The sequence below is a fragment of the Schistocerca piceifrons genome, chromosome 6 (assembly GCF_021461385.2).
Source record: "Schistocerca piceifrons isolate TAMUIC-IGC-003096 chromosome 6, iqSchPice1.1, whole genome shotgun sequence".
Lineage (NCBI taxonomy): Eukaryota > Metazoa > Arthropoda > Insecta > Orthoptera > Acrididae > Schistocerca > Schistocerca piceifrons.
In genome coordinates this window covers 532,461,846-532,477,048 of record NC_060143.1, presented here as the reverse complement: position 1 = coordinate 532,477,048, position 15,203 = coordinate 532,461,846, and the positions used below count along the sequence as shown (strand labels likewise).

The 15,203-nt window shown below is 46.0% G+C and overlaps 1 protein-coding gene across 1 annotated transcript in view; it reads left to right on the top strand.

Moving 5' to 3' along the window:
- The window catches only part of LOC124803001 (THO complex subunit 5 homolog), a 160,361-nt gene that overhangs the window by 85,111 nt on the left and 60,047 nt on the right, over positions 1 to 15,203 (top strand). Inside the window, exon 10 of the mRNA XM_047264107.1 lies at positions 1,368 to 1,470. Within this exon, the coding sequence (XP_047120063.1) occupies positions 1,368 to 1,470 (103 nt within the window). The remainder of the gene's footprint in view (positions 1 to 1,367; positions 1,471 to 15,203) is intronic.

The following is a 15,203-nucleotide window of genomic DNA, read 5'->3' as shown; positions in this document are numbered from 1 at the left end:
AGATGTTTATTGTGTTTCCAGTGGGAGGGCACCGTGAATACCTGCAAGAGGCAAATCCTGAACGTATTCGTGCGAAGTACTCATAAGTCAGTATGTGCATGCTTGTAAAAGATATAGCTTTGTGAAATATGATAGTTTGTTTGAAAATAGGAACTTCGTAGTTCCATTCGTAAATTAATATTCACACACAATGTTTCTGTCTTCACTCATATAGAAGATATAGTCTGGTGAAATCAGGTGAGTCAGATGGGCGTAATAAAAGTTACAGTCAGTTTCTTTTATGAATCTCCGTCTCAGGTAGATAGTGACTGTGAATGCTTCAGGGAAAACTTGAAGAATAGCCCACACAAACTTTTCATTCGAGCCATGACATTAGGGAGAGATTTCAACTTAATAGCTATGGTACAAAATATGACATGGGTCTCTGTGACAGCGTGCTAATGGTCTTTTCCAGATTTTACGTGGGGGAAAGTAACTGATGTTTTACTTTCCATAGAGGATGGAGTTACTAGAAAAAAAGCAAATACTCAGATAGGGACAACAGACTGCCTTGATTTCAACTAAACTATATTTCTGAACAGAAGGTGTGATTAGAAATTATTTCTGTATTAGTGAACAAGCATTTGCATTTATCTGCAACAGCCTGTGTGAAGAGGTGCACTTGCATTATGTGTGTTTTATTTGATCTGATTGTGGCTGCATTTTCTTATGTAATTTTTGGATGTTAAACTTGTTGTCTTTGTTATTGTTAAGGATAAACTTCCATATTATGTACATTTGAGAAGAGCCGTGCAGTGCTAAAAAAATTGTAGTTAAGTGTTAACAGAAATAATATATTTTGATTGTAACAATAGTATGAACAGGGTAGTATCTACTCAGCATATAACGGAGATTCTGAGTCGCAGATAGGCACCATGAAAAGACTGTCAGAAAATAATCTGTCAGCCAACAATGGATTCGTCAGAGATAGGACGTACACACACTAATGCAAACAGAACTGAATGCTTCAGGGAAAACTTGAAGAATAGCCCACACAAACTTTTCATTCGAGCCATGACATTAGGGAGAGATTTCAACTTAATAGCTATGGTACAAAATATGACACGAGTCTCTGTGACAGCGTGCTGAGTTTTTTCTTCACATCAACATGTCCAGGAACGATAGTTCACCATTTTTCTCCCTGTCATCGCAGTCTCTGATTGTTGAGACCACAGCGTGTGTTTTTTGTTTTGCCTATCTGCGACTCAGCATCTCCATTATATGATGAGTAGCAATTATTCTTTTCATAATATTGCCACAGTCCATGCTGGGTTTTCCATTGCTATATTTTGACTATGCACTTTAAAAATTGTTTCATGTTCTCACAGCCAAAAACTGCAGTGAGCCAGGCTTGTGTTGAAAATGTGATGAGAGGCATTAGACAACGTTTGAAGGCCAGGTTAGCACTATGCTGCCAACTACAGGCTCTAGGTTTGTATTAAATTGAGTGTGCATATTTTCAATTCATTATTAAGTATTTTGCTCTTCCTGTTAGTCACTAGATCCAGAACAAATATTTTAATACATTATAAAGTTTCTCATTTTTGCATGTAGAGTAAGCATAATCATAAACACATTTACAATGCAAAAAGTTTACAGGGTTTTTATGTGTCATTTCACCAGACTAGGTGTAAGTTATAACGTGTTGTCGGATGAGATGTCTGATGTTGTCGTGAAATTTCCACAATATTTTATCAGCGCAGCTGTCAGACATCTTCCTGTTTATGGACAGTCTCAGAATAAACTGTGCAGGCATGAACATTCCTTGTATGAACAAAATGTCTTCTTTGTGGTCGCCGTGATTTTAACATGGTCAGTGCTGGATGCTATGCTGTTCTAAGTTGGTACCCTGTGTCCCTGTTCAACAGATTAGTCGAGCTACGAGTTTCCATTGCTTCTTTAATAACACTGTCTTAATATGAAGACAGTGACAAGAGAATCTTCATGTTTTTATATTGCATAATGTGTATTGATCTGAGACGATGCTCAGCCAATGCAGATTTCTCTCGCTACACCAGACGTGTGTGTCGTCGATGCTAACATGTCTGTCCTCCATGTTGCGACAAGTTTTTACAGTATGTGGTAAACCCACAGTTACAGAGAATCTTGATAGACACTAGGCCTTCTTAAACCAAGATTATCTTTCAGTGAGCCTAAAAGAGCTCTGAGTTTTGTTGACAGACAAAGACACATTTAACTTTGTTTCTCCAATAATCTTCCTATTTTTGAAGAAATACCACCAACATATGACAAGATGACCATTCCTCTTTGTTTGTCACTTTCTTCCAGCTCCTCACTCTGTCTAGCATGTACTGGGTACAAGGCATGGCATATCTTGCGTTCAGAATATCCATTATCTAAAAATATGGTACAGAGGTGGCATAGCTCATCAGATAAGCTGTCTAAATCTGATACGGCTTCTGCTCTGTGGAACAATGTCACAAGCATGCCACTTTGTTGTGCAGAATTGTGACAGCTGATTGGCTGCATGTATAAGTCTGTAAGTCCATGTGTGTAAGTTCATGGTGCATAGTGTGACCCAAGGTGCCATCTTTTTTTCTCCACATCAACACGTCCAGGAACGATAGTTCACCATTTTCTCCCTTGATGTTTCACACACTCCATGTTAGTTATTTGCATGTTACATGGCTCTTATTCTTTTTTCCCTCCTGATATTTCAGTTGCTTTCCAAAAATGACACACTTTTTCAGTGAAATATTGTTATGTAGATCATTTACATAGAAATTTACATTAAATTTAATAGTAATATGGGCATATGTGTGCCTGACTCTTCTGCTCTCCCCCACACAAAGGAGGTGGGGGAGGGGGAAAGCACACTGTATTCAACCCTCGACCGGGCGCACTGTTTTTCATAACACGAGCTTGTGTGCCGTGCACTTTGTACACTTGTATGGAATAGCTAACTTTATGTATGATCAAAATCACAGTTTAATCTTTGTTTATTTAAACAGCAAGAAAATAAACTTACATAATACGTCCTAAACCGCCATTTCATTAAACAACAACAAAATAAATTTTCGCTATAACATTCTGTTGCCAAGGACAGTGTCACAGAGACAATAATGACCCACTCGAAGCATTAAGCAGTGCAGTTGCATCAGACCCCAGCCAGCTGCTTATTTGGTCACTAATTATCTTGTAGACAATTGCCTCAATGTGGGATTATGTTGCTAGTTCGTAATCGGGGTCACTTTTTTGCATGGATCGTAAATTTTTTCTCGCCGAGCTAACTTTGTATTTTATAATACTGTTGCTCACTTGGATGTATGAAAACACAATTTATTGCTGTTTTACCTGAAGCAATAATGAAAGAATAGGTATGGGTGTGCAGTTGTGGAACAAGAATGGAACTGCACAAAATCATTTTATTTTTGGTTGGCACATTTTATACACAGGTGCACCCACTCAAGCGTTAAAAACAATGGATGTTAAGAATTATTGTGTGCTTATAATTTCTACTTGTTATTTAAAATTTTTTGTGTTGTTAGAGTCATGCTTATGACTGCTGCCTTTTCATGCACTTTCGTGTTACATCCAGTGCAGTTTATCTTAACCCTGTCTCATCCTGTTCCTTCCTCTCCCCACTTCACATACATTTCATTTCTACACCATACTTTTTTCTGTTTACAGCATTTTTCTCTATTCTACCGGGTGCCTGAAAAGTCTTTCCCTGATTACATAAATTGATAACTCAGGCTAGAAGTAAGATACAAATATGAAACTGGTGTCTAATTGTTTACAAACTATCAAAGTTTTTTTCACACATCAGTAAACTTCCACATGAGCACCCTTGGTAGCACATAGCATGTCTAGGCGATATTCAATTTCCGTCCACACATTAGCCAACATCACTGGAGGGATCGATTCAACAACTGTGGTTACCCGTTGCCGCAGGGTTTCAAGGTCTGGTACACGTGTTCGGTAGACCTCATCCTTGACATAACTCCATAAAAAGAAGTCTAATGGGGTTATGTCAGGAGAGCATGGAGGCCAAACCGTTGGCCCATCACGACCAATCCATCGCCCAGGAAAGGTCATATCGAGATAGGCACGGACGTCCAAACCCCAACGAGGCGGTGCACCGTCTTGCTGTTGATACTGAAGCAGCTGAGGAACAGCATATGGTTGCAACATGTCCAGATACACTGCAGATGCGATGGTAGCCTCAGCAAAGAAGAATGGCCCGATAATTCGATCGTGCAATAGCGAGCACCAAACATTCACCTTTGGGCTGCCTCTGGTGCACTCCGTGACCTTGCCAGGGGGCTGTGAACCCCAAATGCGCACATTATGGCGATTCACTGTGCTCCACTGACCAAAAAAAGGTCGCTTCGTCGGAAAAGGCAATTCGTCTGAGATAACCATCATCGTCCTCAATACGTGATAGCATTTCGACTGCAACGTCATATCGACATGTACTGTCATTGGGCAACAAGGCCTGAACGATTTGCACTTTGTATGCACAAAACAATAAACGTTTGTGTTAAATGCCATGGAGAGAGCTTTTTGGCATCTGTAATTCACGTGAGGCCCTGCGCACCGATTTCTTCGGACTTCGCAGAAAAGACTGCCTTACAGCTTCCATCCTGTCTGCTGAGGTTCTTGGTCGACCAGACCTTCGAAGGGCAGCAACCGATCCTGTGTTGTTGAACCTCTTATACTAGGCTTTAATGCTCTTGACATCAGGTGTATTCCTTCCAAAAGTTTTCTGGAAGTGTCTCTGCACTGTGGTTGGTGATCGTGTCTCATGGTACCACAGGACACACCATGCCTTCTCCTGATTGGTTAACATGACTTCTCGGGCACTGCACCTCATCCACTACTTACGTACTGCGAACCTAAAAAAAACTTTGATAGTTGTAAACAATTAGACACAAGTTTCATATTTGTATCTCACTTCTAGCCTGAGTTATCAATTTATGTAATCAGGGAAAGACTTTTCGGACACCCTGTATTACACATATTATATCTCCTAAATTTTTATACTACTGCAAGAAATATTTTACTAAAATTGGGAGTAGCACAATGTGTGATCTAGGATGCACTGTTTCAAAAGGAGGATTAATTCGAGAAAATTATAAAATTATGAGGAGGCAGAATGGCTGAATAGTATTTATTTTTGTGAAAAAAAGTTCCAGTAACTTAGGTAGCCATATTTGAAATCAGATAAAACTGTATCTAGTTTTTGGAACTGTTAAGTTTCTTCATGGGGACAAAAGGGGGTTATGTTATTCAGACTCCCAGGATGAGAGTGACCCATCCATTATGAAGACAAGAGGAGATGAGAATGACAGGGTGTGACTGGGGAGGGGGATAGAGTTGTGAGCAGTATTAGGTCAGACGTAATGAAGGAAAAAGTGAGTAGTAAAAATGGAGCGAGATCTTGATTTTTCCTCAGCTCCTTTTCCGCTTACCTCATGGTTCTTAATGCCACTATTTATTCCATATCACCCCCCTGCGGGTTCGGGGGTAAGAATAGGCCCGCGGTATTCCTGCCTGTCGTAAGAGGCGACTAAAAGGAGTCTCAAACATTTCGGCCTTAATGTGATGGTCCACTAAGTGGTTTGACCACTAGATTTCAAAATTTTCTGTTAGTGCGTACCATTTGGGGAGGACGCCTTACGTGGTGCATTCTATATCCATCTTGCCCTAAGATCTGGCACAACCAATATTGTTATGGAGTTTGCCTTACACCGAGCTTCCGGCCACATCAGCTGCTGTATGTTCTGGGTAGCATACATGCCCTCTGTTGTGTCGGTAGCTGGGCCGACACCGTGAAGTTGAGATGGCTGAAAAGGCACTAGACTAACGCAGACGGGCGTGAAGTACTGGAACAGGATACGTAATTAATGTTAGGACGAAAAGTACGGAGCAGGTTTAATACTTAACTTTACTCATTCCTTGTGGTACATCGATCTTGACGATGCACAGAAGACTTTAAGTACAATCACTGTATGGCTAATGGCGCCTTGCTAGTTCGTAGCCATTAACTTAGCTGATGGCTATTCTGTCTCTCGGCTAATGAGAGAGAAAGGCTTCGTACATCTGGTCGGTAGCTAGGTTCTCGTACAACTGGGCGGTAGCTAGGTTCTCGTACAACTGGGCGGTAGCTAGGTTCTCGTACAACTGGGGCGAGTGCTCTCTCGTATCACGAGACCTGCCTTGGTGGTGGCGCTAGGTCTGCGATTACACAGTGGCGACACGCGGGTCCGACATGTACTAAATGGACCGCGGCCGATTTAAGCTACCACCTAGCAAGTGTGGTGTCTGGCGGTGACACCACACCCTCCATTATGAACTTCCATCTTCGCCCTCCTGACACATACGGATATTCGACACTCGACATCCAGCATGGTAGCCAGTTTGTTGTGGTGGGGTCGTCATGTACCCTCTTGGTCGTAGCCCCCTGACTACACAGGGATCGCACTGCTGATGCCTGAGCTGCTACCTCCCCACATATGCCGAGGAGTAGATGCCTATCCCTCTGGGGCATCGGGACTCCCGGCAAAGGCCATCCTGCCAGGTGGTCTTTGCTGTGGCTGGGTGGCGCCCGTGGGGAGAGCCCCTGGTCGGAGTGGGTGGCATCAGGGTGGATGACCCGCAATGAAGCGTGGTACATCAGCTCTCGCTGGTGGGCCTCCACCAGCAGTCTCTAAGCGATAGAGGTCTAACCTCAACGGCAAGAAATACGAACCGAGATCATTCCCCTCCCTGGCCACTCCATGGGACGAATGTATGGCTCAAGAAGGCAGTGGAGAATATTCACCCCAGTACCTCGTGTGTACACGAGTTGATGGGGAATCGTTTATGTCGACCAAGCCCCAGTTTTTTGTGGAGCATTTAGAGGACAAGTTCGGGGAGGTGGAGGGCTTGTCCAAAATGCGCACTGGTTCAGTACTCATCAAAACAGCCCTCTGCCCAGTCACGGAGGTTCCTCAATTGTGACAAGTTGGGGGATGTTTCAGTTAGCATCACGCCGCATAAGAGTCTCAACATGGTCCAGGGTATTATAATCCATAGGGATCTTCTTCTGCAGTCCGACGATGAATTACGCGCCAACCTCGAACGACGAGGTGTTCACTTCGTCCGGCGCTTCCATCGGGGTCCGAGGGATAATCAGGTAGCCACCGGTGCCTTCATCTTGGCGTTCGAGGGTGATGTCTTACCCGAAAAGGTTAAGGTGATGGTTTACCGTTGTGATGTGAAGCCATATATCCCTCCTCCGATGCGGTGTTTTAAATGCTGGAAGTTCAGGCACATGTCATCCCTCTGTACTTCCGGCATCGCGTGTCGAGATAGTGGACGTCCTTCCCATCCCAATACTCCATGTGCCCCGCCTCCTATCTGTGTTAACTGCGGAGAACACCATTACCCCTGCTCACCGGACTGTAGGATCTTCCAGAAAGAAAGGAAGATAATGGAATATAAGACGCTGGACCGCCTGACCTACACCGAGCCAAGGCGGAAATATGGGCGGCTACATCCTGTGCCAATGACGATCCTCTCCTGTGTCGTCACGTACTGTTGCCTCTCAGCTATGTCGGAATGCACCGGCCCCCTTGGTTGTGGGGGGCACTTCCCCCTCTGTTGCTCCTGCTCCATCTACTTCAGGAGCAACACCACCCCAACCATCGGGGACATTAGTTCCCCCTTCCCAGCCGGAGAAGTGTGAGACTCCTTCGGCTACTCGACCCAGGAAGGGGTCCCTTGGGGCCCTCCCATCCCAGGCTTTGCCCAGTGTCAAAGTGGACACCCGCAAATTTTTGAAACAACCACCGGTCGCTGGTCGTGGGCTTCACGGTCGTCGTCCGTCCCTGAGACTGACCCAGTGGGGCCCTCCCAGCCAGACCCACCAAAGGCACAGCGTGCAAAGCAGTAGAAGAAAAAGGCTCCCAAGCATCCTGACATTGCAGTGGCACCTGTCCCACCGCAACCTTCCAACTCTGCGTCGGAGGATGAGGTGGAGATTCTGGCGTCCGCTGAGGTCCTCGATCTCGCCGGTCCCTCAGACACCATTGATAGCACTAGCACAGGTGCTCAATCGGAGGCAGCAGGTGACCCATCGGCGTAATCTGCCTTCCCAGTCCCGTCATGCCTTTCTCAGACATGGACAATATCATCCTCCAGTGGAACTGCAGCGGTTTCTTCCACCATCTAGCTGAGCTCCGACAACTTATCAGCCTTCACCCTTTCTTCTGCATTGCTCTTCAGGAAACTTGGTTTCCAGCTATGCGAACCCCCGCCTTCCGTGGCTATCGGGGTTGTTATAAGAATCGGGTAGCTTATGAAAGGGTTTCTGGTGGCGTCTGCATCTACGTCCTTAACTCTCTTCACAGCGAGTCTGTCCCTCTACAAACAGCTTTAGAGGCTGTCGCTGTTCAGGTGTGGACGCCACAGGCTGTTACCGTCTGCAGCCTTTACCTGCCACCGGATGGTGCTGTTGCGCAGCATGTCCTGGCTGCGCCACCTTTCTTGTTACTGGGCGACTTCAACGCCCATAACCCTCTGTGGGGTGGGTCAATGGCAACAGGTCGAGGCGCCACCGTTGAGCATTTATTGGCGCAGCTCGATCTCTCGATTTTAAATGATGGTGCCTTCACACACTTCAGTGTGGCGCACGGCACGTACTCCGCCATTGATCTTTCGATCTGTAGCCCTAGCCTCTTACCGTCTGTCCAATGGAGTGTGCATGATGACCTGTGTGGTAGTGACCACTTTCCGATCTTTCTGTCACTGCCAAGGCGTCACTCTTCTGGGCGCCCCAGCAGATGGGCTATGAATAAGGCTGACTGGGACTTGTTCTCCTCCATTGCCGCTATTGAGCCTCTCTCTAATGACGACATTGATGCGGTGGTTCACTCAGTCACCACCAGCATCGTTACTGCCGCAGAATCTGCCATTCCCAGTTCTTCTGGGTCCCCTCGGCAGCAGACTTTGCCTTGGTGGTCGTCTGAGATCGCTGCAGCGATTAAAGATCGCCGGCGGGCGCTCCAGCGTCACAAGCAACATCCCTCCATCGTACACCTTATCGCCTTCAAACGGCTTCGTGCACGAGCCCGTCGCCTTATCCGCCAACGCAAGCAGGAGTGCTGGGAGCGGTATGTGTCCACCATTGGCCTCCATGTCACTCCATCGCAGGTCTGGGCCAAGATTCGACGCCTCTATGGCTATCGGACCCCTGTCAGTGTCCCTGCGCTCTCACTGAATGGAGCAGTTTGTACTAACTCCGACGTAATTACCAACCGCTTGGTAGAGCATTTTGCTGTGAGTTCCAGTTCTGCTAATTACCCAGTGGCCTTCCGCTCCATTAAAGAGCGGATGGAACGTCGGAGCCTTTCGTTTCGCACCCACCATCCAGAATCGCACAATGTTCCATTCAGTGAGTGGGAATTTCGCAGTGCCCTAGCCGCTTGCCCTGATACCGCTCCTGGGCCAGATAGCATCCACTGTCAGATGCTGAAATGCCTTTCAGTGGACTGCCAGCGACGCCTCCTCGACCTTTACAACCGTATTTGGGTCGAGGGTGAGTTTCCGTCGCAATGGCGGGAAAGTATTGTTATCCCCATTCTGAAACCAGGCAAGAACCCTTTGGAGGTGGACAGCTACCATCCCATTAGCCTCACCAACGTTCTTTGCAAGTTGCTTGAACGGATGGTGAGCCGGCACTTGAATTGGGTACTGGAGTCTCGGGGCCTTCTGGCTCCATCTCAGGGTGGGTTCCGTAAAGGCCGCTCCGCCGCCGACAATCTGGTGAGCCTGGAGTCGGCCATCCGTACTGCCGTTGCCCGCCGTCAGCACCTGGTCGCTGTCTTTTTCGACATGCGGAAGGCGTACGATCCGACATGGCGTCATCACATCCTTTCTACGCTTCATGGATGGGGCCTTCGGGGCCCTCTACCGATCTTTATCAGAAATTTTCTGTCGTATCGTACCTTCCGCGTGCAAGTCGCGGCCTCCCATAGTTCCTCCCGAGTTCAGGAGAACGGTGTGCCACAGGGATCTGTTTTAAGTGTCTGCCTGTTTTTAATAGCCATTCACGGGCTCGCTGCGGCGGTGGGATGTCTGTCTCAGCGTCCTTGTATGCTGACGACTTCTGCCTTTACTACAGCTCTATTGGCATTGCAGCTGCTGAATGTCAGCTACAGGGCACTATCCGTAAGGCGCAGTCTTGGGCTGTAGCTCATGGGTTCCAGTTTTCGGCAGCCAAGACCTGCGTTATGCATTTCTGCCGGCGACGCACTGTCCACCCGGAGCCGCGGCTTTATCTTGACGGCGAGCTTCTCGCAGTGGTGGAGTCACATAGGTTTTTGGGGGTGGTTTTTGATGCTCAGTTGACTTGGCTGCCTCATATTCGGCAGCTTAAACAGATGTGTTGGCAGCATTTAAATGCTCTACGATGCTTGAGCCACACCCGCTGGGGCGCCGACCGATCTACTCTCCTACTCTCTACCAGGCGTTAATCCAGTCTCGTCTGGATTCTGGGAGCCTGGCTTATGGCTCAGCATCCCCATCTGCTTTGCGGGTGCTGGACCCAATCCTCCACAGCGGGATACGCCTTTCCACTGGTGGTTTCCGGACCAGCCCTGTGGACAGCATACTTGCGGAGGCGGGTATCCCTCCACTGCGGTTACAGTGCCAACGTTTGCTGGCCGCTTCTGCTGCCCATGTTTTCAGCTTGCCCGGGCATCCTAACTATCGTCTACTATTCCCACAGTCACATGTCCATCTTCCAGAACATCGGCCCAGGGCTGGATGTACGATTGCGGTCTGCGTCAGAGAGCTTCTCTCCGGGCTTGGAGCTTTACCTCTTCCGCCTCCTTTCCGGGCACCTCTGCGTACACCCCCGTGGTGTGTGCCTCGCCCTCGCCTTCAGCTGGAATTGGCACAGGGCCCAAAGGACTCAGTCCCTCCGGAGGCCTTCCGCCGCCGCTTTCTTTCCATCCTTGCAACGTATCAGGGCTCTGGCATTGTTTACACTTACGGCTCGATGGTTGCTGGTCGTGTCGGTTATGCGCTAACTCTAGGGGACCATTCTGAACAATGTTCATTTCCGGCTGGCTGCAGCGTTTACATTGCTGAGCTGGTCGCCATCTTTCATACCGTAGAGTATATCCGCTCCTGCTCAGGTGAGTCCTTCGTGATCTGTAGCGATTCCCTGAGCGGTTTACGAGCTCTCGACCAGTGTTTCCCAAGTTCTCGTCTGGTGAGGGCTATCCAGGAGTCCCTGCATACTCTTGCCCGTTGCGGCCGCTCTGTGGTCTTTGTTTGGACCCCAGGCCATGTTGGGATACCTGGCAATGAAATTGTTGGACCGCCTGGCGAAAGAGGCCACCAGTACACCATTTCTGGACGTTGGCCTCCCGGAGACTGATTTGAGGGCAGTCTTACGCTGCAAAGTTATCTCGCTTTGGGACGCTGAATGGCGCGGTCTGGCCACCCCTAACAAACTCCGTGCCGTCAAGGAGACGACGACTGTGTGGCACTCCTCCATGCGAGTCTCTCGCAAGGAGTCTGTCGTCCTCTGCCAACTGCGCATTGGGCACACACGGATGACCCACGGCCTTTTATTGCGCTGTGAGGACCCACCCCTATGTCGCTGCAGCTCTGTTTTGTCTGTGGTCCACATTTTGTTGGAGTGTCGCTTTTTAGCTGTGCTCAGGCAGACATTTGCGCTGCCTGACACGCTCCCTGCCTTTTTAATAGATATCATTTAATCTGAGTGTTTATGTTTTTTAGTGTTGATTCTGGCTTTTGGCCTCCAATTTTAAACTGAGTTTTTAATGTGTTCTCGGTGGTTGGCTTTTCCTTTTTTTTCTCTATGGTCGACCAACCACCGTCGCACTCTGTGTGATTTTAATTTGTCTTGAGTCTTTCTTGTCCTGTGTCGTCTGACGTCTTATCTGTTGTTCGTTTTTCTTTTTATTCTCTGTGGGTGATTTTAGTTTTTTTGGAAAAAGGGTCCGATGACCATCGCAGTCTGGTCCCTTTAACCCCCACAAACCAACCAACCTATTCCATATCATATTTCTCTTCCTCTCAGTCCATCTTTACTTCTCACTTTGTCCTACCATCTCTTGAATGAAGCTGGTGCAATGATTATGAATGTATTGTTATTTTATGAAGATTTCTGTGCAGATACTTTCCCATTTGAAATATATTTCAGTAATAGCAACAGTAATAATCTTAATTTTTATTTTCATGAAGAATGGTATCATTCAGATTCAAAAACAGCATAATCAACTCCTCTCTCACATGTGTTAAAAGTATTGGGTTCTATTATTTAAGAAGTCTTTGAGCCACTCTCATATCTGGGAATCTAATTCGTATTATGCTCAGACCTTCATCAATAGTCTACAGTGACACACCTAGCCATTGTTCTTCATCCATGATTTGCAGGATATCGCATGAGAAAAGAGGAAGCTGAGTTTCACATGAGTGATACTTTTAAAATGCATGCTGATTTGTGTACAGAATCTTTTCTGTATTGTGGAGATTTCTTATTTTCAAACTCAGAATGTGTTCAAGTATTCTTCAACAAACTGACTGAATGATATTGGTCTCTAACTATGTGGAACCATTATTTTCACTTTCTTATGTACAGGAGCCACCTGCACTTTATTCCAGTCACTTGGTACTTTTCACCCTCTGGATGAATGATTTCTGAAATGTGAAATTTAAAACTTCAGCTTTCCTTTGGCTGTCTTCTGTTGCCACCCTAGGCTTGTTGACTATTAACAAGATAGAAGCCTTCAACCCGTTCAGTGATTTTATGTATGATCAGTATTTTCTCAGGTCCTTGGCAAGATCTTACATGAAGGCATGACAGTGGATGTTTGAAGTTCCAGAATGAGATTTTCACTCTGCAGCGTAGTGTGCGCTGATATGAAACTTTCTGGCAGATTGAAACAGTGTGCTGGACCGAGACTCGAACTCGGGACCTTTGCCTTTCGCGGGCAAGTGCTGTATCAACTGAGCTATCCAAGCATGACTCACACCCTGTCTTCACAGCTTTACTTCTGCCAGTACCTTGTCTCCTACTTTCCAAACTTTACAGAAACTCTCCTGCGAATCTTGCAGAACTAGCGCTCCTGAAAGAAAGGATATTGCGGAGACATGGCTTTGACACAGCCTGGGGGATGTTTCCAGAATGAGATTTTCACTCTGCAGTGGAGTGTGCGGTGATGTGAGACTTCCTGGCTGATTAAAACTGTGTGCTGGACCCAGACACGAACTGGGGACCTTTACCTTTCACAGGCAAGTGCTGTACCAACTGAGCTACCAAAGCGTGACTCACGCCCTGTCCTCATAGCTTTACTTCTGCCTGTACCTTGTCTCCTACCTTCCAAAGGTCCCGAGTTCGAGTCTCAGTCCAGCACACAGTTTTAATCTGCCAGGACATTTCATATCAGTGCACACTTCGCTGCAGAGTGAAAATCTCATTCTGGAAACATCCCCCAGGCTGTAGCAAAGCCATGTCTCTGCAATATCCTTCCTTTCAGGAGTGCTAGTTCTGCAAGGTTCGCAGGAGAGTTTCTGTAAAGTTTGGAAGGTAGGAGACGAGGTACTGGCAGATGTAAAGCTGTGAGGACGGGGCGTGACTCATGCTTGGGTAGCTCAGTTGGGACAGCACTTGCCCGCGAAAGGCAAAGGTCCCGAGTTCGAGTCTCGGTCCAGCACAGTTTTAATCTGCCGGGAAGTTTCAAGTTTGAAGTTGTATGCTTCACATGTTGGTATTCCTACATACACACGAATTTCTACAAGTTTTGTCTGTCATCACTTGTGCATTCTTTTTTTAACCAAGTGTGCAACAATCACTGCTTCCTCAGCATTTTCCGAATTTTATTATTAAACCACAATAGGTCATTTTCGTCCTTAATCCTCTTTTTTGGTACATACATATCCAGAGTGTGATTGCAATCAGTGTATACTTTGCCCATAATTCCTCTACGTCCATTGTATTGGAACTGAATGCTGTCCATTCATTTTCTAAGTGGGAGGCTAACAATTATCTATCTGATTTTTCTGGCATAAATACTTCCCAGGCCTCATTGATGGGTTTATTAACTTTAGTAATCATCATCACTATAATCATGTGATGACCACTAATGCCTATTTCTACACTGACACTGTCAATAAGGTCAGTCTTGTTTGTTGCTTCATTGCATGTGGGTCATGTAACTAGTTGTTCAAGTTGTTTTTGGAAAAGTACTTTGCTAGATTGTCCATGCCATCTGCCACGAATCCATAGATGTCCCAATCTATACTCAGTAGATTAAAGTCGCCTCTAACTAATATTGCAAGATCTGGGTATTTCCACACTATTGAACGGAGACTTCCTTTGAATGATTTTATAACTGTACAGTGGAGTCATGTGGCTGGGAATATACATCAGATAATTAACTTGCCAATTTACTTTCAAAATTTTGGCAGTTGGAGTGTATTTCCTATATGCATTATCTGATTTCGCTCTCTGCAGAGTGACTGGCAAGCATTCACCAGAGGACCGTAGACTACTGCCTGCCCCAAAACAAAAATACCATGTGCAGTCCACAAGTACTCTGCTACCCGAGTAGCTGCTTTCTTTGTGTAGTGCAACCCTGACCTATTATGGGGAGTCCAACTCTGCACCTCATAAAGCAGTTCCAGAAATGTTTACCAACATTTGCAAAGTAATCTCCTAAAGAATTAATCACTGGACCTTTATTTGCTGTTTTAATAGGAGGTGACTTAACATTTTGTGACTAGTGTTCAGTTGCAATAAAAATATAAGTTAGCCCATCTATTATCTTCTGGAAAAAGTCCAAATAAATTTGCATCTCTATTACATCATTTAATGCGTTGGTATTGTAGGAAACAGTTCATAACTTTTAACTATTGCTTTACTTCAACCCCTGACATAAATAACATAATCATAAAATCCATTTGATCTGCCTGCTTAGATTCTTAAAATATTAGAACCTAACCATATGTTTAATATACTTTCAGTATTATGAAAAGGAAAGTTGCTACTCACCATATAGCAGAGATGCTGAGTCGCAGATAGGCACAACAAAATGACTCTCACAATTAAAGCTGTCAGCCGTTGAGGCCTTGGTCAACAATAGACGAGACACACACACACACACACACACACACACACACAC